The sequence below is a fragment of the Passer domesticus genome, chromosome 18, assembly GCF_036417665.1.
Source record: "Passer domesticus isolate bPasDom1 chromosome 18, bPasDom1.hap1, whole genome shotgun sequence".
NCBI lineage: Eukaryota > Metazoa > Chordata > Aves > Passeriformes > Passeridae > Passer > Passer domesticus.
Window position 1 is genome coordinate 10,596,379 of NC_087491.1, and position 26,363 is coordinate 10,622,741.

At 44.5% G+C, this 26,363-nt stretch overlaps 1 protein-coding gene across 5 annotated transcripts; it reads left to right on the forward strand.

Moving 5' to 3' along the window:
- Nucleotides 1-292: 292 nt before the first annotated feature.
- Nucleotides 293-26,211, forward strand: SEC16A (SEC16 homolog A, endoplasmic reticulum export factor). 5 transcript variants are annotated; one of them, XM_064393173.1, is made up of 32 exons: nt 293-431; nt 3,636-6,178; nt 6,923-7,432; nt 7,992-8,134; nt 10,390-10,475; nt 11,175-11,304; nt 12,149-12,347; nt 13,385-13,556; nt 13,967-14,109; nt 14,538-14,599; nt 14,814-14,952; nt 15,207-15,449; nt 15,681-15,778; nt 16,249-16,330; nt 16,485-16,602; nt 16,809-16,920; nt 17,147-17,252; nt 17,717-17,857; nt 17,953-18,066; nt 18,648-18,849; nt 19,041-19,280; nt 19,949-20,037; nt 20,423-20,581; nt 20,833-20,910; nt 21,132-21,188; nt 21,362-21,473; nt 21,777-21,914; nt 21,991-22,091; nt 22,462-22,536; nt 23,150-23,209; nt 24,095-24,169; nt 24,562-26,211. In XM_064393173.1, the coding sequence occupies exons 2-32, from the start codon at nt 3,707-3,709 to the stop codon at nt 24,628-24,630; spliced, it is 6,525 nt and encodes a 2,174-aa protein (XP_064249243.1). In that variant the 5' UTR covers nt 293-431; nt 3,636-3,706; the 3' UTR covers nt 24,631-26,211. The 5 variants fall into 5 exon arrangements, with proteins under 5 accessions (XP_064249243.1, XP_064249238.1, XP_064249242.1 ...); XM_064393168.1 differs by having other exon boundaries at nt 3,636-7,432; XM_064393172.1 differs by having other exon boundaries at nt 3,636-7,432; nt 13,445-13,556.
- Nucleotides 26,212-26,363: the final 152 nt, after the last annotated feature.

Consider the following 26,363-nt stretch of genomic DNA (forward strand, 5'->3'; position numbering starts at 1 on the left):
GGCCCGGCCCCGGACCCGCGGAGCTCTGTCCCGCCCTGGCGGCCACCCGCGCCACTGCACCCGCACCGCCCAACCGAGGGCACCGGGACCCACACGGAACCCGCTCGGGACCGCGCTCCGCCGCTCCCCGGCCGAGGGGCGAGACCGCGGCGGCACAGGGGAGGCACCGGGCCGAGGCGCCCCGAGCGGGACTCGAACCCGCCACCTTGGATCCCGCAGCCACCCCGTGCCGGGACTCGAACCCGCGGCCCGCCCCGCCGCCGGGTGTGCGCGCGCGCCGCCGCGACGTCACCGCGCGCCGCGCCGTGACACGTCGGCGGCGGCGGCGGAACCCCCGAGCCGGATGTGCCAAGATGGCGGCGGCCGGCGCTGGGGCCGTGCGGGGCGGCGGCGCCCGCTGCTGAGGGGGCTCGGCCGGCGGGAGCTGCCAGGTACCGCGGGGCGCGCCCGCACGGAGGGCCGCGGCTCCCCGGGTGGGGCTGCGCGAGCAGCGCCGGGCTCGAGGCGCGGGCCCCGGTGCCCACCCCGCCGCGCCTCAGCGCGGGCCTCAGCGCTGTCGCAGCGCAGGGAGCCGGCGGGTCCCGCGGCCGCGGGTTCGGTCCCCGGCGCGGGCCGCGGTGCCGCAAGGAGGGCGAAGGCGCTGGCGCAGTCGCTGCCCGCGGCTTTCCCCGCGGGGTTTGGGCTGCTCCGGGCGGTTTCGATGGGGCAGGGGCGCTCTGCGGGGCTCCGGGGGTTGTGCCGTGGGGTGCGGGACGGGAGGAGGTTCCGAGCGGCCTGGGTGTCCCCTGTGGTGGTTGCGATAGCTGTCAGGGTTGTTTTGCGGGCTGTCAGGTGCCCGGCTCGGTGCAACTGGTGCTGACTCAGGAGCCTCGGCACCCGCTGGGCTGGGGAGCTGGAAACCGGGCTCCTTTCGGAATAAACGGGAGCGATTTGTGCTCCTTCTGTGCTTGGGGTTCCCAAAGAGCCGCTTTCATGGAGTCACGGACTGGTGTGGGTTGGAAGGGACCTTAAAAATCATCAAATTCCACCCCTGCCGTGGCAGGGACAGCTTCCACTGTCCCAGGGTGCTCCCAGCCCTGTCCAGCCTGGCCGGGGCATTCCAGGGATCCAGGGGCAGCCACAGCTGCTCTGGGCATCCCCACCCTCACAGGGAAGGAATTCTTATTCCTAATATCCCATTAAACCTGCCCAGTGCCTGTTTAAATCCCTTGTCCTTTAACAGAATAACATTTGCAACTCTGGTTGCTGTTGAGGAAAAGCCTGGTAGGAATCTGTCAGGGGAGTGGATGATGTAGAATGTGTTCAATCTGTCACCCACATGTGTGCAGATGTGCAGCTGTCTACATGAGATAAAACTGAAAAAGTACTTGCTGATTTTAAAGCTGCAAATGTCATTTTCCCAGCTGTTCCTGTGTTTGAGATTGCACTGGGTTGTTTTTATTTTTTTTTTCTTTTTGGTCACTTTGTTCTCACTAGGAATCTGTGTATGTGAACATATTCTTTATTGTTTGCTTCATGTGTGAGGATGAGAGTTAATATTAGTCCTCTGTAACCTGCTTTATGGGCATAGTTATTCTGTTTAAGAGTAATTTATTTAGATAGGTTTAATTTAATTGCCCCCAGAGGAATTACTTATTTATAGATGAAGCTATAGAGCTCATCAGATGAACTTGATTTTATGGCTTTGTCTAGAGGGTTTTAATCTTTTTTTCCTCTTTGGCAATGTTATTTTGGTACGCCTGGAAACACCTTCTGCAATTGTTGCTCCTGGTGACTCATGTTTAGCAGGCTGCTCTGCTTTATCAATTAATAAACCAGCTGAAATATGAGAATTTCCAAACTATACAAAGCAGAGCTGGATTGCTCTTGAGTAGTTATTTCTAAATTCCTTAAAATCAGCATTTCTGTTAATCCAGGATAAGGCACAAGGGAGGGTCAGTAGCACTGAGTTATCTTCTGTTTAAATTACCTGACATGGACACATTCATTTTATTTGGACTCAGTTCCTCAAATCTTGCTTGCTTTTACTACTGTGTGCAGTCTGTTAATATTAACTTTGCTTCTGAGGAAGCTGATCTCTCATATTGAACCTCTGTCATGCACCATCAAAGATCCTGGTAGAGGAATGGCAAGTTGTGCCTTAAAGTAGGACTTTACACTTATTTTTATTAGCTAATTACTGGTGCTGGCTGTTACAAAAATATGGTAAAATATTAGGATTTTTTTTTAAAATAAGACACTGCAAGGAGTAAAGTCCACATTAGACATTTGGAAGTGGGTATTTGAGTTGGCTTTTGTGCTCAGCTGTATTTCAGAAACAACTTTTCCATGAAAAACAGAGCTCTTTAGTAGATACCAATATTATGGTCAGTGAAGTTTCTGCTTTCCAGGGCATAAATGCCTTGGCAGATGGTTTAATTAGCTTTTTTCCTCCCCAACCCAAAGTATGCTGTATAAACCCATTTTCCAGTTGTGTCCTGATTACAAACATCTGACTTTTCTGGCTTCCCATTTTATTACTCTTACTGACAAGATGCTGAATCTTAAAAGAACTCCAAATAAGAATTGCACAGCTTTTTTCTTTTCTAAGCAGAAGTTCATCTGGTGTGGAGCAATTGCTGTGCATATTGTAAACAATATTTGAGAAAACAAGATTATCATATGCTGCTAAGGCTTCACTGAGCTCCACTGGCTAACTATTGATGAATTCCTCTGGTTTGTCAGCCTCCATCCTCCCCAGATTGTTAAGAGGTGATAAAATTGAAAAAGACACCCTGATGAATTTACTGAACTTCCTGTGTACCAGATTCCTGCCTGTATTGTTTGGAGCTGGGGTTGGATTACTTCGAGTGTGTCCTTTCCCCCTGAAGTGCAGCTGTAACCCTGATACTGTGCCAAAGCCCCACTGGTGTTAAAGTGAGAGTGGTCATTGATAGCTGGGGGTAGTTGATTGTTTTTCTGTCCTTAAATGCACTTTTGCTATGCAGCATTCATCCAGAAGAAAGAATATTTGTGATGAAGATGCACTTGCCTTTCTCAAAAGAAATAATAATACAGTACCACGCGATGTTTTCTTGGTTAAACCAAAAGTGGACTGTTGAGGGTGATAACATCTGATGAATTCTTTCTAGGGATGCTTCTCATCTTACCTGTGAAAAGGTCCAGTCACATGGAGTGCCAGTGCAGCAGGGCTGAAATCATCTCTAGCAGAATTAGTTAGATAATGACTTCTCAACTCTTCATAATTAAATTGAGCAGGCCGTGGTGCTGCAGGCTCTGTTCCAGGCTGGTTGCTGTCCTGTCCGTGATGCAGATTTCTGGGAAATGTAACAGTGGGATACCAGTGGAGGGTTTGACACTAGTACAGGTCTGAACTGTGTTTCGTTAGACTTACTTGGATATATTTAATAGAATTGTTAAATAATGTATTGAGATCATACAGCCTTACACTTCATTAATGCTGGGCTGGATTTAGAACTACAATGGAGTGTGTCAGTTCCTTATGCATTCTGAAGAAAAGGGAGATGTTGACCACTTCAGATTATTTGAGTGATTTTGTTTCTAAAATAAAAGTTACTTGAGTTCTGCATGTATTGTGAGAAAGGGAACTGACTTGTACCTTGTTGTCTCAGCAGGCCAGAAGAAGAAATCTCTGCGCTGCCTCGGCGGGCGGTTTGTCACCGTGTGACCCTGCCGGGAGGCCACCATGCAGCAGCCACCGCAGCCTGTCCCTCCAGGGGCTGCTCCTCCTCCTGCCGCCGGCGTGGCTCGCAACATGTACTGGAGGAACAGCCCGCTGAGCAAGCGGGCAAACGCCGCGGCTGCGCCGGTGCAGCCCGTGACAGACCCGTTCGCCTTCGGCAGGCAAACCCCCCAGGGCTCCGCCTTGGATCATCCACCCAAGGGCAGCGCCGCGGCGCTCCCGCAGCCCGCCCTCGTGCCTCCGCCGCCCGCCCGCGCCGGGGACAGCCCTCACGGACCACACAGCTCCCTGTCAGCTCCTGTGTCTCAGGCAGGGATAAGCAGCAGTAGCTTTTCCACTGTTCCAGTTCCTTCTCCGTGCCCGGGGTATGTTATAAATAGTGCTGCTGCAGAAGGGCATCCCAGCGCCGATCTCGGACTCCGCGGGCCTGCGGCACCGTTGCATTATAACCCAGGAGCAGCAGTGGAAAATTCTTTCAGTGTGCATCCTGGAATGGTGACTGCAGCGAACAAACCTGGAGCTAGGCAGGATGTTGGCAGAGATCCAAATGATGCAGCTTCAGCACCCAACACGGCAGCACTCTTCCCACCACCTCCCCAGCAGCCTGGGCCCCAGTGGAGGCCTGTCCCAGGGAATCTGCAGTCTCCAGTTCGGAATTTTGTGCCCTATCCTGAGCTGTCTCCTCAGACTGACGTTCATCACATTTCTCAGCCTTCTGTCAGCACTTCTCACCCTCCTCCACACGCAAATGTCCCACAGGGTCCCGGGCACCAAGGTATTCCACAGAACATCGTGCAAGCGCCTTTATCCGCTGGTGGTGAGAAGAATGGCAAAAACGGCCCTGCAAACAGCAGTCATCACATGAACAGCATCCAGCCTGGAAATGTGTTTAGGCAGAACACAGACATGAGTAACCCTTGGCCAAACCAACCTTACCAGGAACAGTTTTACCCACAGCCACCTTTGCAAGACTCCGGTTTTGTCCTTCCCACAGCTCAGGAAAACAACCCCAAAAACCAGTCTCCAGCTATGTCTGAAACGTCAAATAGATCTATTCCCACAGATCGAGATCCGGGAACTCTCTCCATGTTTTTCAAAGGGGATGAGGCAGAAAATGAAGAAATACTTTCATCTGAAAAAAAATACGTAATGGAGAAAACAGAGTTTGATGCCTGTCAGCAAAATTCGGCCTCCCTGTATCACCAGCCTGTGCATCCTCAGCAGGTGGCAATTCTCTCTCAGGCACAGCTGGGTACAGCTGGAGATATGGTACAGAAAGGAATGGATGTCCAGTACTTCCCTAAACTTGTCAGCCATCAGGAGGCACAGGCTGCTAAGCACTCTCTGTTTGCTGGTGATGACAAGGCACAGATAGGTGACACAGCTGCTGGGTCCCAGTATGAAAACGTGGAGAACCTGGAGTGCATTCAGAATCAGGAAGTGCTGCCGAGCGAACCACAGAACATCAGCGCTTCATCCCCTGCTGCCGGTCCCAATCCGTACAGGTACGGATCCTTCCCGGGTCAGATGCTTCCCAAGAACGCTGCTGTGAGCCATGCTGAAGGAGGACCAAACTTGGAGGCACCTGATTCCTTACCTCACCCTGTCCGACCAGACAGCGTCTCTTCCAACTACAGCAACATCAGCCACAGGAGCACTTCCAGCTCTGCACGGCCCCCGGAGCAAGTCGGTACATTTATCCAGCAGGAAATTGGGAAACCTGATGAGGAATCCTCTGCCAGCTTCTTCAAACAGATTGACTCCTCTCCTCTGGGAGGTGATTCAGGTGAGCTAAACCTGAGCAAGAACTACCATGGCAATCTATCCCAACCTCCCACTCCAAGTCCTCCTAAGCCTACAGGAGTGTTTCAGACAAGTGCAAATAGTTCTTTTGAACCTGTGAGGTCCCATGGAGTTGGTATAAAACCTGCAGAGGTTGACCAAGCAAAGATGGTGGTGGAATTAAGAGAGAACCACTCAAACCAAAAGAATATCAAGAAGAACACAGCAGTGCCTGCTGCATCCCCTGGTAATCTTGAACAGCCACCAGATAATCTGGAAACAATTTACATGCCTCAGGTACACCCAGGGCCTCTTGCAGGCGCTGGGGAGGCTGGAAACACGCTGCACTCTGGACCTGTTGTGGAAAATATACAATCAGTATCTGAGAGACGGTCCTCAACCAGAGCTCAGGGAGCAGTTAAGAAGTGTGATAGCCCAGCAACAACTTTATGGGCTCACAATGAGCTACCAAATTTTGGGGGAAATGTTCTCCTGGCTCCTGCTGCTCCTGCAGTTTACGTACCTGCCAAACAGACTGTGGAAGTCATTCAGCCACCAGAAGAAGGCCTGTCTAATCAGCAGCCATGTAAACCAGGGACTATTGCTGTGCAGCATTCCCAGGATGGAAATATAGCTTTTGAAAATCTTGAGAATCCTCCCAAAATGGGAGAAGAGGAAGCACTTCAGTCTCAGGCAAGTTCTGGTTATGCAAGTTTATTGTCTTCTCCACCTACAGAGTCTTTGCAAAATCAGCCAATCCTGATTGCTCAGCCTAATCAAAGCTATAACTTGGCTCAGCCAATTAATTTTTCTATTTCTCTATCTAATCAGCTAAGCAACAATGAAAACAATCAGCCAATGAAGGACTCTGGAGTTGGGGACAAGCCTGCAATGGGTCCCCAAAGTTCACATGCTGGTGGGGAAAACATGCCGTTACCCGTGATGCAAGTTGGATCTCTCTTAGTTAATGCACTTCCAAATACTAATCTGTTAAAACATAATTTATTACAAAGTCCTGTTAATTCCTCTGATGCTGCTTCTAATCAGCCTGCAAACTTGCTTATGAAAACTCCTCTTAATTTGACTCCAGAAGGGCAAAAGAATGTTAATGCGGAAGGCCTTGCTCGTGAATTTGCTAGCAAGCCAGGGTCTAACTCATCTGTTTCTCCTGGGACAAATCTTCCCAGTGGAAGTACAAGTGGCCTAGTTCCCCCTGTTAATTCCATAGCACAAGCTAATAATTCTGCAAATCAATCAAGTAGCAAAGAAGCTGCTGGAGTGCTGGACTTCACAGTGCCTCGGACGTTGGAGAAAAGCAGCACAAGTAATTCTGTCCAGGTGCACAATCAGTCACCCTCTGGTGCCCCAGTCCAACAGGCAGCTGGTGCTGCTCAGGTGCGTCCCGAGGTGCCTGACAAACAACATTTCTATCAACAGGTGACAAAAGATGTGCAGCACCAGGCTGCAGCAGACCGAGCTGCACAGGGAGCGCTGCCACCCCAACCACAAATGCAAGCAGCTCAAACGCAGCCGCCAACATCAGGGCAGTCCTCAGTTCCTGCAGACTCCCAGATCTCCACAGGGGCTAAAGCCATGCAGAAGGGGGACAGCCAGGTGCTGGGTAACCGTCCCCAGCCTGGGGGGCCCCAAGAGGCAGGTTCAGCCCAGCCAAGGTACGAGCAGACGAGTCCTGGGAAGCAGCCGGTGTCAGAACAGCCTCCAGGTGCTCCAGCTGCCACAGCCCCTCCTGCCACCACTGCTCAGGCAGTCCCACCCAACGGGCAGCAGGACCTGCAGCGTCCACCCCCTCCTCAGACCCCTCAGGAAGCCTTTGGTCCACCCCAGAACCCTTACTACTACTACAGACATCCTTACGATGCTTACCAGGCCCCATATCCACCACCTTATCCTGCAGACCCCAGGACAGCAGCTCACCTGTATTACATGGTAAGTTTCTATTTTTTCTTTTCTTCCCCCTTAGTGTGTATTATTCATTTTCATTTTTGAGTTATGAATTTAAACAATCGTGTCACGATCAGCAGAGCATTCACATTGAGTGTTTTAGTGTAGGGAAAATGCAGACAGCAGTAACAAAACTGAAACTGCAGAGATTATGGAAACTTAAGTGGTTGCTGATACCAATTCCATTTGGCACAGATGTCAACTCATGGCAGTTTGTTTGGTTCTTTGGAAAAAGTTGGCAGTCCAGGTGCTCAAACTTGGTTCCTATCTGTTGCCTGAATTATTGATGGTTTAGTAGAGAGGTTGAAATACCTTTAGCCCAGACATAATGGTTTTTTTTTCCCTTAAGTTTAGAATATTAATAACTTGACTATAACTTCTGCCACAAAAAAAGTATTATTACAAAAAGTAATAAAAGCTAAGCTGTAGTTTATTAACCTGCATCTCTTCAGGCGTCACAGCTTGATGTGAACAGTGATGTTTTTTGGTTTGAGCTGTTAATTCTGGAGGTGTGAAGCCTTTTCCCTTGGCTGTGCTGTTGCAGGAGGACAGCTACGGGCAGTACGACCCCCGGTACCGGCACTACGAGAGCAGCAGTGCCTACATGGAGCCCGGCAGTTACCGCTACCCCGAGCCCGAGCGGCCCAGCTCCAGGGCCAGCCACTGCTCTGACAGACCTTCCTCCAGGTGTGTGAACCCTCAGCTCAGTCCAGCTTTGGGTACCCCAAAGCACAGAGTGTAGTGGTGCCTGCTGAGGTTTGGCAGCATAAACCACAGGGAGGAATTCCAAACCTCTGCGTGTGCTGCCCTAGGGGTGGATGGTATCAAATGCTGTGTCTGGAAAGGATACAATTCCCCAGCCTTTTCTCCTGCTTGTTGTTCCTTACATTCAGTTCTTTAGGGGTTGTTGGTGTTTTTGCCAGGCAGGAAGTCACTGTGATAGCTTCAGTGCTGATGTTTGCTGTGAAAGAGCAGTGCAGGCCATGGGGTTGTTAATCAATACTCATTTATTTTCTGCCTTGCACTTAAGCAGGCAGTTTTGCACGTTGGGTGGGGTTTGCCTTGCAGCACCATGGATACACAGTGGTCCAGGTGCTCAGCAGAGAGTGGTGAGTCGGGTGACAACATCCTGGTGCTGTGTCAGGTCCGTTTGTGTGACAATTCCCTCAGCTGTGGATCAGCTTTCCTCACAGAGCTCCCAGAATATGGCCTGGGTGGCAGAGGAGCTGTGTCGGCATGTCCCACCCACTCATTTCACTGCAGATTTTGATTAGGGAAACTTAAAAGCCTTGATCTGTCTGATTAATACAAAATAAAGACATTTGAGAGAGGGGAACGATGTGTTCAGATGCTACTTGAAAATGTTAAATAAAAGCAGGATTAAATCTACTCAAGCAAGAAGCAGCAAATTACCTTGAAGAGATTGCTGCTTTCTGATGATAATTGTGTAAGTTATTTGTATGAACTTCAAATTAATGAGAAAATGTTACTGTTGTTGTCTGCTGAGGGGTTGCAGTTTCTAACACAGAGACTCCTGTTACCTCTCTGGAAATGATTAAACCCTTTGTAATGTTTATCTGTTGTTGGTAGTTCACTCATGGAACAGTGATCAAATTACAAATACCACATTTTATTTACCATCTCCAGAAGATTATAGATATATTTTGGTCTTGAGGAGAACAAAACAATGGCTGTAGCTCCATGTGATAACTTTCACCATTTTCTTAAGTGAGTTTAAGTGTGCTGTGAGCTCTTGAAATGAGATGATAACCTCTAGTAGCACTTCCTGGTGTGTACTCTCCTGAGGTGCTATTTTTAGAAGGGGTTGAAGTTTCTGTAGGTGGCAGTGGGCAGATCAAAGCCTGTTAGAAGTGGCTGTGGCAGGGCTGCTGTGTGAGTGCCAGTGCAGGCACACAGGGGCTGTGGTGTGCAGCTGCAGGGCAGCAGAGCTGTGTGTGTGTGAAACTGCCCTGGGTGTGCAGTGATGGTGAGGCAGCGTTGTAAACTCTGCTTGGAGAAGGGAATAAGATCTCTCTGGAGGAGGCTGGGGAGACTGGTTGGGTGGCTAAAGCTGATCTGATAAGATCAGGCCTCCTGTGCACAGTGAGTGCTGTGTTAGCAGACTTCCCACACTCCTGGAGTTTGCACTCTGAGTTGTAGGACCAGTTGTAGGGGAAGGTGGAAGTTTCCATCACTCCACACTGGCATTAAATGTGTGTGCACAGGTGTGTTTGAGGGATTCATGCATGTGTAGGTACAAACATACATGGATGTATACATATATATACATTTATGTGTGTGCACATCCATGTAGACACTGCATTTTTCATCTAACATTCATCCTGTGGCTTTTTTCAGAAACTCTATGATGATGGCCTGAAAATGTTGTATAATAAAAGTTCATGATATTTCAAATAATGGCCACATCTTTCTTTTTCATCAGAAGAAATCATCTTTTTGTATGCACTGACTCTTACTTTGCTGTGTTGGTTTTAGCCAGGTTTTTCTGCTTGTTTGGACAATCAACTCTGTAAATGAGTATTTTCTTCATCATAAGCTGTATAATAAAATACTGTTAAATTTCTTAATGAATTGTTAAATTATCGACTTCTTTGTTGAGACAGTTCAAAGGATGCTAATTATAGCAGTACTTTTTGTGATTAATTGTCTGTAAGTAATTAAACTTATCACCAAAGCAGTTTATAAAGCCACTAAATTATTGTATGCTAAGGGCTGTCAGCTTTCAATGGCACACAACAATTTAGTGGCATATTGGGTTGTAAAGTCTTAATTTTATGATTCCTTACTTTCTTGGAAATGCATTATTTTGACTATGCAACTCTGTCTAATCAATTGTGGCATAGAGTTTCTCCTACCTCCTGCTGAATTTAGAAGAGATTAAGGAGAAATAACTTTTTTTATGATCGTGTGCTTTCTTTCAGGCAAGGGTACCCAGAAGATTATTATGGAAAAGGTGGATGGAGTGATTATTATTCAGGCTATTACCCAAACTCCTATGATTATGGAGGTAAGATGTCCAAAAGAACTCTGATTTTTTTTTCCACAGATTTTCCTCACTTGGCCCTTCAGTTTGCCTTTCCTTTGTGCAAACCCTCCACTGTAAGGGTACAGAACAGTTTTGTTCCATGTGTTGCAAGGCTGCCTTTCACTGGGGTGTGTCCTTGCTGTGTGACCCGAAGGCAAACCTGTAAAGTGAATTTTAGGTGGGTGTAAACAGAAGTTGACTCACAACTGGATTTTGGTTTTGTCCATCATTATCTGAGTGCTCACTGAGACAAGCTGGCGTTGGGAGTCTGGAGGTAATTGCTTGTGCAGTGCCTGGGAGGGTTTTGAGCAACATCTGTCCACATCCTGAGATGTTTTGTTTGGTGCTCTGCAGACTGATCACAGAGATTCTGTGAATGTCATAACAAATAGTAGGATTGAGTTTTAGAGATGTTACAAAAGATCTGATGGCAAACACTGACCCCTCATGAGTAACTAACTCTGACAGCCATGTTTCTCTGAAAAGTGTGAAATTGATTTCTTAAGCTTTGGTGTTTTTTAATAAAAAGGAGTGGACATATTTATGTAGTTTTAAGTATATTTATTTGGCTTTGCTCTGTGCTTCAGGACCAAACCAGCTTGTAATTAAAGAGAAAGGAGCAGAAAAAGATTATAGGCAAAACCTACCTATATGTGAACCATTTCTTTTTCTTTTCCAAAGATCCAAGTCGCTGGGAACGATACCCATATGACCCCAGGTACAGAGACCCAAGAAGTTATGACCAGAGGTACTGGTATGATGCTGAACACAACCCTTACCAGAAGAGAGAAGCATATCCATATGGCAGCAGGTTTGTCCAGTCAATCCACGTTCTCCCAGTGCTCTTTGCAGAGCTGGGGCAGCAGATTCTCTGGAGCAGGCTATTGAAATGCAGTGTTACACATATTTCACAGTGTATGTGTGTGTTTGTTGCTAGTTCTTTCTGTAGCTTTACCACAGGTCATTGAGGGAAACCAGATGAGCTGTCACATCACTCTGAGAGAGGGATTGAAGGTAGCAGCACTTGTTTTTAGACCAGTTGAACACTCTGTGGGTTTTTAGAACACACTCTGAGTATAATGTTGGTTTTGATCTTGAATAATCTGGATGAACTCTGTGAAGGATTGTCAGTTTGTTTGCTGTAACAACAGCTCAGTGTAGGCAGTGATTTAAGAGCCTTTCTGGAGTGAGGTCCTGTCACCATGATATTTTTATGAAAAATCCCTTTGCCAGGATTTCTTCTCCTGCAAAGATGAGAAGCTTCAGAAGAAAAGAAAAACAAAATTATCTGGTTGCTTCTCCCTGTGTTTTGCTGCTTTGGAATGTGGCAGGTGCATCTTTGATTGGTCTCATATGAATCATTTTTACTTAATGACCAATTCCAGTCCAGCTGTGTTTCATTCTCTGGTCTGTCATGGGTTTTTGTTATTCATTCCTTTCCTAGCCTTCTGACGTATTCCTTTCTCTATTCTTTTTCGTATAGAATTTTAATATAATATAATATCATAATATAACAAATCAGCCTTCTAAGAAATATGGAGTCAGATTCATCTCTTCCTTTGTCCTGGGACCTGCAAACATCCGCCACAAGGTCCAGCTTTCCTCCCTCATTCCCGTGGGTGTCTGAGCTCATTCCACCTCTCTGTGTCCCTCAGGAACGAGCGATACGAGGACAACTGGAGGTACGACCCCCGTTTCACCGGGAGCTTTGATGATGACTCTGAGCCCCACCGGGATCCCTACGGGGACGACTTTGACCGGCGCAGCGTGCACAGCGAGCACTCGGGGCACAGCCTGCGCAGCTCCCGCAGCGTGCACAGCCACCACAGCAGCTTCAGCTCCCGCTCCCAGCAGGTGAGTCCAGCTGCACACACAGCCTGCCCCCTCCCTTCTGTTTCTCATTAGGAAATAAAATATTCCAGGGGTTAGCACGGGGAATGTGCGTTTTGGAAACTTGCGTATGTTAAGGGAGGTTTGTGATGTGGTTTGAATGTTTGTCGCAGTTGTCAGGAGTTGCCACACACAGAAACGTAAAACTTCCTCTGCTGAATCCATTTGCTGTTTGTGAGAACGTTGCCTTCCCTGTGCTTGGCTGTAGTGGACATGTGCCTGATTTTGTGTCATGTCATTTTCCTCCTCACAAGCTTGGCTGTGTTGCTGAGCTTGGGATGTAGTAAAGGACTAACTCATATTAGTATGATGTTGTTTTGACTTTAAAAGCAAAAACCAAAGCTAACTGATCCACTTACTCATTTTACTCATCCACTTACACCACAAATACAGATATGTGAAAAACTCAGAGAATATTTGGCTAATTTTTGAGCTACAATTTTTGCTCATGTAATGGGTCATTTCACCTGTAATTGCATTGAAAAGTCCCTGCATTGAAAACCTGTACTTGGTTCATCATGTTTCTTGGAACTTTAGGTGCTGTTCCAGTCTGAATTCCAGGTATTTCACTAATGTTTGAAGCAGTATTGGAAATCATTTAGGCATTAATCTTTAGGCACCTGCTGTCATTTGGCATTTGTTGGGGCTTTTCAGTTGGGATTTTCTGTCTGTTAAAGCAGAGGTGAACATTCATTCTGACCCACAGTTGTTGGTAACTGAACTGGTGCTATAATCTTAACTTTTCACACAAGCACACAGAAATTCTGTTGTGAGAGAACTGAGCATGCTTGGATGTGAACAGATCAAATGATGGTAAAAACATTGTGGGGGAAGACAAAATGATTAATTATCACAGAAGGGTCTCACAGGGGCCTTTCTGCAAGGCTGTGGTGCAGTAAGCCTGTTGCACAGGAATGGAAGCTGTCAGGGAGCAATGCTGGCTGTGCATGCTGCTTGCTGTGTGTAATCCCAGCTAACCCTGGCTAATCTGCCCTGCCTAGAGCCAGCTCTACAGGAGCAATCACGATCTAACAGGCAGTGCCTATGAACCTCCTGCACAGGCAGTGCACCCTGAGTATCCCTACGGAGCCTACGACCCCGGCTTTGATGGACAGCAGCCTTTCCCAGACTATGGCTACCCTGCTGAAACAGGCTGGTCAGCTGTGGAACAAGGTATGGACACGCTGGGGAATGAGGGAAAACATTGTGCTATAGATACAAAACATTTCTTCTGGAAAACCTTTGCCAAAGGGTTGATGTCTGTTTAGCTCTTTGCAGATGTGTTAAATGTACAGAGATGACAGAAATGTGTCTGATACTAACAATCAAAGCCCACTGAAAAAAAAACAACTGGATTTTAAAGATCTGGAGTTTAGTTTTGTTCTGGTTATTACAAATCTTCAGGTTTGGGACTCTGTGATTATAAAGGAACTGATTGTTTCTTACAAAGTTCAGCCAAATTCAGTAGCAGGGTGTTTTCCACTAACACTGCAGGATTATGGAATTGGGTGAATACATCAGCAAGTTTGCTTGGCTGCAGGCCAGGTTACCTGTTCTTATTTTATCTTTTCTCCCCATTTCAGCACCTTTAAGGCCCTCAACACCTGAGAAATTTTCAGTGCCTCATATCTGTGCCAGGTTTGGGCCTGGGGGCTTCTTAATAAAAGCACTGCCAAACCTGCCTTCTGAGGGTCAGCCAGCTCTGGTTGAAATCCACAGCATGGAGGTAAAATTTAAAAGGAAAAATGGGAACTAATAGAATAAAGGTCTTTCTTTTGGAAGGGAAACGGGGAACTTGAATCTATAACTTCCTGATTTCTCTTTTTTAATGTCAAGGCATGTATCTTTATCTGTTTGGGCTGTAATCATAAGTAAAACAGTAAATTTAAAAGTTCCTTTCCTCTGAGAGATGACTTAGTCATGATGAGATCATCCAGCTCCTTATAATTTTGTTCAGGAAGATGTACAGAGTAATTGCATGTAAAGTAGATTTCATAATTTATCATCCTTGTGCAGGTTGTGACAAAGTCACTCTTTAAATTTTGCTTAAGAGACTTGATTACATGATGGGTCACGTTCAGCTCTGAGGGTTTCATCAGTAAAAGCAAAATTTAGAGTTACAAAAATTTCTTATGGATTATTTTTGTGTTTTAGACTATGTTACAACATTCTCCAGAGCAAGAAGAGATGAGAGCCTTTCCTGGTCCTCTTGCTAAGTATGTTCCTACAGTTCTCAGAAATTATTTTTATACTTTCAGAAATTATTTCTTCATTGCAAATTACAGGATTTAAACGGACTTAAAATATTTGTGGCTTTTCACCTGCTTAAATAATGCATGAGCTTTAAATTTATTCCTCAGAGTAATCACAATTAATGACCTGAATGCTTACATTTGTCTCATTAAAAACTTTTTTCTTCTTTTTTTTTAGGGATGAGACCCATAAAGTGGATGTTATTAATTTTGCACAAAGTAAAGCTGCACAGTGCTTTAAGAATGACAATTTAATTGACAAAGAATCTGCCAGTCTTCTTTGGGACTTTATTGTACTGTTGTGCAGGCAGAATGGGGTATGTCTCACTGCTGGAGTTTTTATCTATCCTAAAGTGTTTTGTACACAAATAATTTTTGTGCAAAGATCAGGAATTTGTGTTCTAGTGATCCTGGAATATGGCACAGACTGAAGGAATGTGTGAACTGGGCACTCACCCTGAGCTGCTCAGGGGTGCTGATATTCACATATTGCTGTTAAAGTGCCAAATAAAATGCAGACAGTGTTGAAATAACAATTTTTTCAATTTTTGTTTCCTCTGCACACACACAGACTGTTGTGGGAACAGACCTAGCTGAACTTCTGCTCCGAGACCACAAAACAGTGTGGCTTCCTGGGAAGTCCCCTAATGAGGCAAATCTGATTGATTTCACTAATGAGGCTTTGGAACAAGTGGAAGAGGAATCTGGTGAAGCCCAGCTCTCGTTTCTCACTGATAATCTTGTAACCACAATTGACAGTTTTGAGAAGGAGACTGAGAGATTCAGGGAGTTGCTGCTTTATGGCCGTAAGAAAGTGAGTGCCTCTGCTGCTACTTATTTTTGTAGTGCATGCAATATTTCATGGCACTGTATTACTCTGATACAGAAATTTATACCCTACAGCTCATAATCTAAAGCAAAATTATAGTGTGTTAGCTTTTATCTAAACATATTTTGATTTGATCACTAATTACTACTGTAAAACTGGTTTTTTATGGGTAATATAGGAAGTTATTCGCAGGAAACTAATTTGTGTCTTTATTAGGATGCTTTGGAGTCTGCCATGAAGCATGGTTTGTGGGGTCATGCTCTGCTCCTTGCCAGCAAAATGGACAGCAGGACACATGCAAGAGTGATGACCAGGTACTGGGTTGCTTTTTGATGAGTGAAATCTGGCTGCCTGTTCTGCTAATGAGGTGGAGAATGTCAAAATCATGGGTTATGCATCGTAGTTCATGCAAGATTTATGCTTTAATTTTACCTGTATATTTATTTGTTAATTATTACTTTTTATTCTGGGGTCTTCTGGTTATAAATTTAGACCTGAGAAATTCTCTGCCATCTGATCCATTTAAGGAGTACTTGAACAATGTAATCTGTGGCCTTGCTTGGAAAAAAACTGCAAAAACTCAACTGTCAATTTTGTTAATATTTTACTGGTAATATTTTACTTTTGAACATCATCCACTGGCTAATTTCCTCTTCAGTGTAGTATTTTCACAGAGCACTTCCTTCTCTTGAGCTAGGTTAGATTAATTGCCACTGAGAGCTGAAGTACATTTTAACTGCTTACCCCACGTCTGTGTTTTGTTTTCTCTGCAATGTCTCTGTAGATTTGCCAACAGCCTCCCCATTAATGACCCTCTGCAGACTGTTTACCAGCTCATGTCTGGGAGGATGCCAGCTGCATCCACGGTAAGATTCTCTGGGAGCTGCAGGAGGAGTGGAGTTCCCAACAGAAATCTTTCCCAGAATGTCAGAGAAGTTGTTTTGGTCCCTTTTAGGTTGAAACACTTAACCATGCAGAGCTCCAGTCACTGATTTGACCTAGTAATTCTTCTAATTCTAGTGCTGTGGAGATGAGAAATGGGGAGACTGGAGGCCTCATCTAGCCATGGTGTTATCCAACTTGACCAACAACATGGACTTGGAATCCAGGACCATTGCAACCATGGGAGACACTCTTGGTAACTCCTGGGGAAATGAACAGGGTGGTGATGGAAGGAAAAGCTTTGATTGCTCAGCCTATTTTTTTAAACAGGCAATTTCTTTATAAAATATAAAGTGGACCAGTTCTATATGGGCTTGTCTCTATTGTGAAGGCATTTGAATGCAAAGCCAAAAAATGCAGGGCACTGGAATATCCTGAGCTCTGTCCTTTATTTCTCTACAGCTTCTAAAGGCCTGCTGGATGCTGCTCATTTTTGTTACCTTATGGCCCAAGTTGGGTTTGGAGTTTACACAAGGAAGACAACAAAGCTTGTCCTAATTGGATCAAACCACAGGTTTGACTTTCTTTTTAAACACAATTTTCTCAACACAAAAATGAAAGTTTGGAAGACTGAATTGCACTGTTCCCCTTGTCCTCACTAACTGGTTTTGAGATAACCATTTGGTGTCCTGTCTTACAGAAGTTGTTGAGATTTTATGTCTAACAGAGCTGTGTATCTAACAGTGACACATCTATGTTTGTCAACTCAAATAATATTTTTCTTCTCCTGTTTGAAACAGCTTGCCATTTTTAAAGTTTGCCACCAATGAAGCCATTCAAAGAACAGAAGCCTATGAGTATGCACAGTCACTGGGAAGTCAGCCTGGCTGCTTGCCCAATTTCCAGGTGAGGAGCTGTTCCTGTTTTGGTTTGGTTTCTGTGTTGGCAGAACTTGTAATGTTTTTTCATGCTTTTAATCTCTCGTGTGCTGTAGTCAGTGGGGCAAATATTTTCTGTTATAACTTGAAATGTTCATGGATAGTAATGCCATATAGCTGTTTTCCTGTTGTCTTTTCATTTTCAGTTTTTTTAATCTCTACAGCCTGAACTTCTGAATTTTAATGTTATAAATTGTAATTCTGTATTCCAAAAGAAAAATCCAGCAGAATTTGCTGGCACTAACTGTAGATAAATAGACAGTTTCCACTGGATGCATTAGGTGGAAGAGGAGAACTGAATGCTTTTTCCTTTAATTTCAGATGTGATAATGAGATATCTTAGCTTTCACCTGAAATGTCAGACTGCCTTTTATTTGTTACCACCCAGAGTGTGGTGATCACTTGTTTTATTTGTCCTGCTTGCCTCCCCAGGTTTTCAAGTTCATCTATGCCTGTCGGCTGGCTGAGATGGGCCTTGCTGCCCAGGCTTTCCACTACTGTGAAGTGATTTCCAGAACTGTCCTCAAAGATCCACATTACTATTCCCCTGTGCTCATTGGCCAGCTGATCCAGGTAACACGAGGAAGAATGAAGTGTTTGTGGCTGGGTGTTGTAGGTGGGAAGCTGTGGCTGATGAACTCACACTTTGCAATGGTTCCTTTCCTCAGATGTCATCCCAGCTGCGCCTCTTTGACCCTCAGATAAAAGAAAAACCAGAACAGGAATCTTTTATTGAACCCTCCTGGTTAGTGACACTTCGACATGTGGATGGGCAGATCAAGGTATGGTGTGAATTATTCCCTGTTAAGGATTAGTGTGAATCCAGTTTTTAAAATGGTTTTGTTTACACTGCTAATCACAGAAACATGGGAAGTGCCCTATATATTCCTGTCCTAAATGGCAAATTATTATGGGGTAAACCAAGTGAATTTACCACACTTCAGTGCCCTGAGGTTCAATGCAGAATAATTAAAGTTATGAGAGACAGGTTTTTCTTAATACCATAATGCAAGGAGAACTGCAGGACTTATTAGGTTGCAGTAATCAGGGGACCTGCTTGCCATAAAAGTATCTTGTATGTGGATTGGTGTTGCTAGATTATAACAGTGGAAATAATTATTGTCTGTTTAAAGGAATGTGTTAGAAATTGGAACCCTGAGCTAATTAACTGTGTTTCAATTAAAAAAAAATAAACCCTTCAAATTATTGGTTGATCTTGGCTTATAAATGGCTGATAACTCATTTTTCTTTGAACACTAAAAAACTATTGTCACACTTAAGATTTCTTTTGCTCCATGTTCCTTTGGTTATGAACTGAATGTCTGGTACAGATCACTTAATAACACCTTGTTTTTTCCTGCAGGAGGGTGCAATAGCCTATAACACAGACAGATCCACTCCCCCTCCCTACGAGTGCAGCACTCCCAGCTCTGAGCTGGACCGGGCCAGTCAGTGTGATGGGGGAGGTGGCCGTGACGTGGGGCCAGCTGCTGAAAATGCCCTGCTGGCATCCTTGTTACCCAATATGGCTCAGCAGATGCAGAGCGTGCAGCTGATGCCTTCAGGTTGGTGTTTCATATCCTTTATGACAGAGGGAAAACAAAGGTTTTGGGTTTCTGATACGAGAAACCACTTAAGAGGCTGGTGGAACAGGGAGATTTCACCTCTGCATTGTATCATTCGTAGGGTAAAAGGTTCACACTGGAATTTCTGCTGAATTTTAACTCTTTTTTTTTTTTTTTTTTTCATGCTGCAGTACCTCAGGCTGTCCTTGATGGCTCAGCTGCCATGATTCCTCCTGGTGACCAGGGAGGTGTCCCCTTCTATCCAGTGGCTCCTCAGCCTCTTGGCCAAGGACCTGGCTTTGCACCTCAAGGATTTTCAAATCCATATGGAACTGAACCATCCCCACTATATTTAGGGACAACACTACCCCCAGGAGGGCCACCCCAAGAAATGGAACCGCAGCCAGAAGAGCAGACAAACCTGGAAACAGGTCTGGGACCTTAATAAACAGATTTCCTTCCTTAGAAAGGGAATGAGGTGTTCCAGGGAATAATTCAGAATACCTCAGTATTTAAAAAATAGTCATGTTTTGGGTAATGAAATTTTAAAAGACCATGTAATGGTATAGAAACATCTGTAGAAAATTGTAGTATTCATCCTGCTTTTTTGGCTTACTTTAGAAGAGAGTTCAGACTCAGCAGATCATGATTTAGACCTTGACAGGTAATCCCCGAGTGCTGTGAGGTTGGCAGTTCTGTTTCCAAGGGATATCAGGGACTTCTGCCTCTGGGCATGAGTTTTTAGGACCCTGATAGGTTTTAACTCTGTGACAACAGAGCCTGATGTGTGGAGAGAAGGAAATTTAAGTTTGGCAGAGTTTGAGATGTGAGGAGCCTTTAACTGCTCCATCCTGGTGGTTGCATCCCTCAGCCTGCTCTCGCCTGTGTTTAGAACAAACACAAACCCAGACAGGAGAGGAAAAAAAAATTCACAGCAATTGCAGCTCTCATTCTTTAATAAACCAGGTTCTCCCTAGCACAAACCTCTGGTGCTAGCTGGTGAAAACTTTTGCATGTGGGGCTTGGGGACTCTGGTGTTTATTATTAGATTTTTTGTTGGTGTGTGTCCCTGCTAACATAATCTAATTCTTTTTTTAAGGAATGCAGAGAATTGCCCCAGAGTCTCCTTCACAAAACTCCTTCCCTGAACAGAGAGAAGATGATTTCTATGGCAGGATGGCTAACATGGTATTGTTATTTCACACATTTCTTCTGCTGCATGGCAGCACAGTGCAAACACGAGGATTTGGGGACTCTGTATTGCTCTTCAGCAAGACTTGAAGCTTGGTTTTTAGAAGTCCCCAAAGAACCAGATTAAATGTCTTTGTGTGGAAATTCTTGATAAAAAATTAATGCTGTGTCAGATATTTATCTGCTTGTTTATTATGCATTTATGTCCTGGCTTTTTATCTAACCAGGCAGAAGGACAAAGATCCATCTTAAGGTTTATTTGGTATGAACTTTTAGATCTATTCTGTTTATGGATTTTTCAAAGAAGGGTTGTTTTTAGCAAGATGGAATGTGATCTATCAGCAGTGACAGCTTTGTGCTTTCCTGTGTATTTGTCACCCAGGGCTATGGGCGAAGGTCCCGAACCACCTCAGAGTCCTCTGCTCATTCTGTGGGACGAGAGAGATCCAACTCTGCAGCAAAACAACCCTCTCCTCCTCCTGCTGCTCCTGCAGGGAAAGACACTAAAAAAGAAACAAAAAAGGAGGCAGCACCCAGAAAGGTAAACTGTCTTAGAAAGGTACCTACAGCTGGAGGAGATTTGTTAGTGAACGTGGTAACTCCTGGTTCACTGTACTTTAGAAGTCCTGACTAAACTATTTCTACTTATTAGTTGCAACTCTGGGCTCAGAGTTGAAGTCCCTGACAGAAAATGTGTTGTTGCATGAAAGTTTGTTTTAACTTGCCTGTAAAGTGAGACAGGAATTAACTGAGAGGGAGAGAATTAACTGAGTGGATTTAATTTGTTTTTAGAGTGGTGGAACCTGGTTTCGCTGGCTGATGGGAAAAGGAAAGAATGAGGCTCACCTGCCAGATGACAAGAATAAATCAGTAAGGCCCCAAGAATCACAAAAACATTTATATACTTCAATTTGTTCCTGATGTTCTCCTGGATGACAGATGAACACTGTTTTGATGAGTAACAGATGATTGTAAAACTTTGAAGATTATTCTTATTCTAAGACCAGCTTTAAAAAAAAAGTTATGGTTATTTTGAACTTTTTTTGCAGCTTGCTTTGAGCTCTTTGTTTTTGACTGTAATTTTCTTTTAGATTGTTTGGGATGAGCAGAAACAACGTTGGGTTAATCTGGATGAACCAGAAGAAGAGGTAAAAATCTGAGTCCTTATGATTTCTCCAAGTGGAAAACAAAAACCTGTACTTGGCACACAATTTTCTTTAGTCTGTTATTGTCTCTTAAGAGCTGCTTTTTACTGAATTTGGATTAAAATGTGCTACATCATACACAGTGATGTGATTGGATTTGTTTTGTCTCCTTGCAGAGTAAACCTCCTCCACCCCCTCCAACAGGATTTCCTAAAGCTGCTCAGGCTGCTCCCCCTGGGCCTGGAGGCCCCCCTGGTGCCTCTGTCAACGTGTTCTCCAGGAGGGCAGGTAACAGCTAGCACTGATATTTGAAGACTTCCTCCTGCATAAAATATGAAGGCAGAGGTTCTGACTCTCCCTGGGTTGCCTGGGAGCAGTTGGCAGCTCAGTGGAGCTGTGGCTCTTGCTGGCTTTGCTCGTGCCCAGCTCCTGCACTGCTGTCACAGTGCCATGACTTGGGTATTTCTGTTTGTACCCCTGGAGTGTTATTTCCTGATCCTGAAAGATGCTTTAACCAGCCAACTGTTCAAAGTAGACACAGGCATGGTAAACACAAGGTTTCTGTCTGTTTTCTGCATGTTTCTGGTTTAGCTGGAAGCAGAGCCCGTTATGTGGATGTCCTGAACCCAGGAGGAACCAAGGCAAGTGGTGCTGTTCCTGCACCATCAGACCTGTTTGCCCCCCTGGCACCCATGCCCATTCCTGCCAACGTGTTTGTTCCAAACTCAGGTGTGTGCCTAGGATTGTGGGGAGATTTTATGGCTGTTTATGGGGTGTGTTTGGCTAAATCCCATTTCCTGTGTAGTTCCAGGGGAATCCCAGCCCGTGGAGGGGAGTGGAGCAGCAGAGCACACAGCAGCTGCAAACCAAACCAACACAGACCCTGCTGCAGCTGTGGACCCAGAGGTGGGTTCCAGGGAATGTTTTGTAGGCAGAACCCAAAGTTCTGATTCAAACCCCCTCAGGATTCTGAGCAGAAGTTTCACAGCCACAGTCCATAAGGCATGATGTTGTTGTAGGGTTTGTGGTTTTAACTTAAAGAACAGGAGAGAAATACAAATGAAAATTGAGGTGGGATGTTGCATTTCCTTATTTGACAGGGCTGCAGCTTCCATGGGTGCAGGAAAGGGACTGAGAACATGGGAGGAGTTTTACCCTGCACATTACACCTGCCTGATGTGCTGTAACATTGTTCTGCCCATGTGGGATCTCTAGGGGAAATGTGGAATAGCCTCGTAGTAATGATGATAAACAGAAGTGCCTTGTTTTCCTTCAGTACTTAAACCCTGCAGCCCTTCCTCCTGGATCTGGACTCCATGTTCCTAACCCTGATGGCTCCCAGTCAGGCGAGGTAAGGCTTGATGCAAAGTATTTAATTAATGACTTTGTACAGTTAATTGTAGTGGTCTTACAATGGGCCATCTAAAAAAAGCAGTAACTGATTCAGTTGGTGATAGGTAGGCAAGATGTGATATGACTGCCTCCAAAATTATACAGAAAAGATCTCTAAGCCCATATGAGAAGTTCAGCCTCCATGTCCTACATTCTGTGATCTCCTTTTCCTATAGAAGTACTTTTAAAAGCCTTTTTCAGAGTAAACTGTCAGTAGCAGTTGAAGGGTCTCTACTTGCCTCCATGCATGCATATAATTTCACTAATATTAAGTGCAAGACACAAGGAGAGCAAGTTGCTGTGTGCCAGGCAGAGTAACATGACCTTTGTTCCTACTAAATGTTTTCTATACCTACATAATTTTGTGCTTTAAGAAGTCCTTTTGATTTAAACTAACTTCTGGCTTTACGTTTGTTTTTGTTTTTTGTTTTTTTTAACTCGAAGTTGGTTTAACCTTTGGCAGTGAGACTTTGACAATGAAATAAAACAACTGAAAGCTTGGGGCAGTGACATGCATGACGACTTTTTTTATTTGTGTTTTTTTGTATTTGTGTGTTCTTGCTGTTTTGTAGCTTTCGCGCTCTAGTTCAATGAGTTCATTATCACGTGAAGTAAGCCAGCATTTTAATCAGGTACATGTGGCTGGCCATTCTCATTTATGTTAACTTATTTACTTTCCCCCTCCCCTCTTTATTTTGCATTCGCTCAAATACTAATGCTACTTTTAGTCATTTCCCCCTCATTTCACAGAATTGTCATTAAAAGTAGATCATGATGTAGTGTTCCTTTTTACACTCAAACAGGGTCTTCAGTTTTGTGTATTTATGGGAGTGCATGTAATCCAGGCATGCTTTTTATTTATGTTCCTAAGAGATTCATGTAATTTCATCATCTTATTTCTGGGATACTAAAGAAATCAGTTGATTTTAAACAAAAAAAAAAACCCAAACATCCTCCAACAAAACCAAACCAACCTCCTAAAAAGTCTCAATACAAGCAAAACTTGGTCATTCTGCTGCTGCCAGTCTCAAATTGGTAATAAACCATTTGCAAAAGTCCCTGTAGGAATTAAAGGAATGCTTCATCTCTGCTGGAAGTTCCAGAGCTGTGAGGTCACCACAAAGGGGTGACACAAACCTTTCTGATATTTCTTAATAAAGCAAAACCTGACATAGAATGTTTATTTTGGGGCAAGTCCTGAGGTGTGTACTAACAAAGGCAGAAGGTACTAATTGAGTGGAGTTGCACTGGTGTCTTGTGTTGGTTTTGCATGCTTTGGACCTGCAGAGCTATTTGCAGCTGATGCATGCTTGGCCAATTCCTACATTAAGCCAGACCTGTTCTAGGTCTGGATGCAAACTGTACCAGCACTCTGGAGTTGTTCCAATAGGCTGCGCTCTCCATGTTGTTGGCATTATTCCTGTGGATATTTGCTCTGTATAACTTAGCAGACCACATTTGAGAGGCACTGGAGTTCCTCTCAGCCCTTGTCTAATTTCAGTGTTTTCTCTTCCCAGCCTGCCACTGTTCCACCCTCGGGGGGACCTTCAGCAGGGGCAGTGCCATTCTACAACCCCTCTCAATTTGCACAAGTGAGTGAAGGCCTCATCTTTCCTTTTCCTTATTATCCAGCATTTCCCAGAGAAGCTGTGGCTGCCCCTGGATACCTGGAAAGGTCCAAGGCCAGGCTGGGCAGGGTTTGGAGCAGTCTGGGACAGCAGAAATTGTCCCTGCCCATGGCAGGGGGTGGAATGTGGTGGGCTTTAAAGTCCCTTCTGACCCAAACCAGTCTGATTCTATGCTTTGAACAAAACATGATTTTGTGCTTTATCAGCTTGATCTGGGTTGTTGCACACAAAGATCAGTCTGGCACCTGTTCAATTTAACAAGTTCCCATTCAAGACTTTATTCCTGATTTCTTGAATTTTTGTCTCCAGCATGACACTTTTACAGAACATTTTGTTTATCCCTGTTCTTTTTTCAGTCTCCTGCAGCCACTGGAAGTTCAAGACTGGGAAGAATTGGACAGAGGAAGTATCCAACATTGAAGTAGAATACAATGGCTTTGTATTTGGAGTCCTTACCTTCTGAGGATGCAAAGAACTGTTCAGCCTTATGGCACGTGGCATCAGCTGCAGCTGACATGACAGAAATCTAATGATGGGTGATCTTTTTCATGCTTGCACCTCATCTACGCAAACCATTACCAAACATGAAATATATGTAACTTTTCCTTTTCAAAACCTGGCTAGAAATAGCTTTGCTGTGATAAAGAATAGGCACAAGAGAGGAAATAGTTGCTGTCTGTTACAAAACCTGTTTGTAAATTGCATAGGCAATTTATTCCTTAAGTTTATTTTAAACCTTACTAGCGTGACCTTCCAAGACATAGTTTCAGGGATTCCTTAATTTCTGAAGGATGCTCCCCTCCCAGCAGGGGTAAAATAAAAACAAACAAACATGTCCACATTGTAAGATAACACTGTGGCCTTAAGAGGACCATGCACAATCAGCCAGAGTGTGGAACCAGAGCTGTTCCCCTGGGACAGGCTCACCCAGGAGCTGCCTGGTGCTGCTTTGGTTTGTGGGAGGAGGGAGGGGGCCACAGCTCATCCAAATAAATCGACTTCTATTGAATGAAAACTGTGACTGTAATCTAATCCTGATTTGATTTGGATCTTTCCTAGTCTGTATGTAGTTTGTGGTTTAGACTACCTGTAAAGCCAAGTGTATAGTGGGAAGGAGCTCTGTATCATAGCCAACGCTGTTCTCTTGACGAGTGAGTGTTTGTTTAAGTGCAATACGGTTACTTTGCTTTCTCTCCAACTGCTGGCACTCTGCACCTGGGGGGTAACAGCTTGAAAGTTGTTTATTTTTTCCTTTTGGGAGTGCCAGAATCAGTGTAATAATCCGTTCTTGAATCTCCCTTACTAAAATAACCAAGGTCTTAAATAGCTAACAGCTAAATTTCATACTAAAAGTAGATGGATTAGACCTCTACACATGGACTTCAAAATCTTTAGGTTTAATGTAGGAAATCTTGAAAACCATGGTATGCAGCGTTTATATTCACTGAAGAATCTGAATTATCTGCAAAGAGAGAAATAAACTTTAAATATTTATTAAATCATTAGGCCATATTTTATTTAGAACTTGCCACCAAACTATTTGATTTTACTTGAATTTCTGCCCAGGAGTAGAAGTAATACGAATGTGAAATTGCCAGTATTTGTCCCCAGTTGTTTTTTGTTTTTGTTTTTTTTCTTTTCCTGAATAACACCACTTTTTAAAGATTGTGATAGCCTTATCTATGTCCCAAAAAGTTTGTATGCAGCCCAAATAAAACACTATTTGGGGGGATTAGAAACCTTTGTGTGCTGCTCCATTCTCAATTCCCAACGTGGACAGCAGCAGTCAGTGTGGTTTACTTTTCTATAATTGAAACCTAATCAGACACTTGGCTTTCCTCTAGTCCAGCCAGGCTGCTGATTATTTTCTCTTTTCGGTAGAGACTGCCAAACAACTTCATTCAAGGAGGCTCCCCCTGAGCTGGGAGCAGCTGTCTTTCCTAAGTGTAAGATTTGACACTGTAAATTCTTAAATAAAATATTTTGCGCTCTGGAGCACTTTCACATTTTACTTTCTTCTTGTGGTTATTGCTTTAATGAGGTGGGTGAAGGGACCTTTCCTGTTTGTCTGGGAGTGATGTGAGTGAGGACAGGGAGGATGAAGTGTTTGGAACAGCTTCAGCAGAGCAGGTTTAGATGCAATATCGGGAAGAAATCC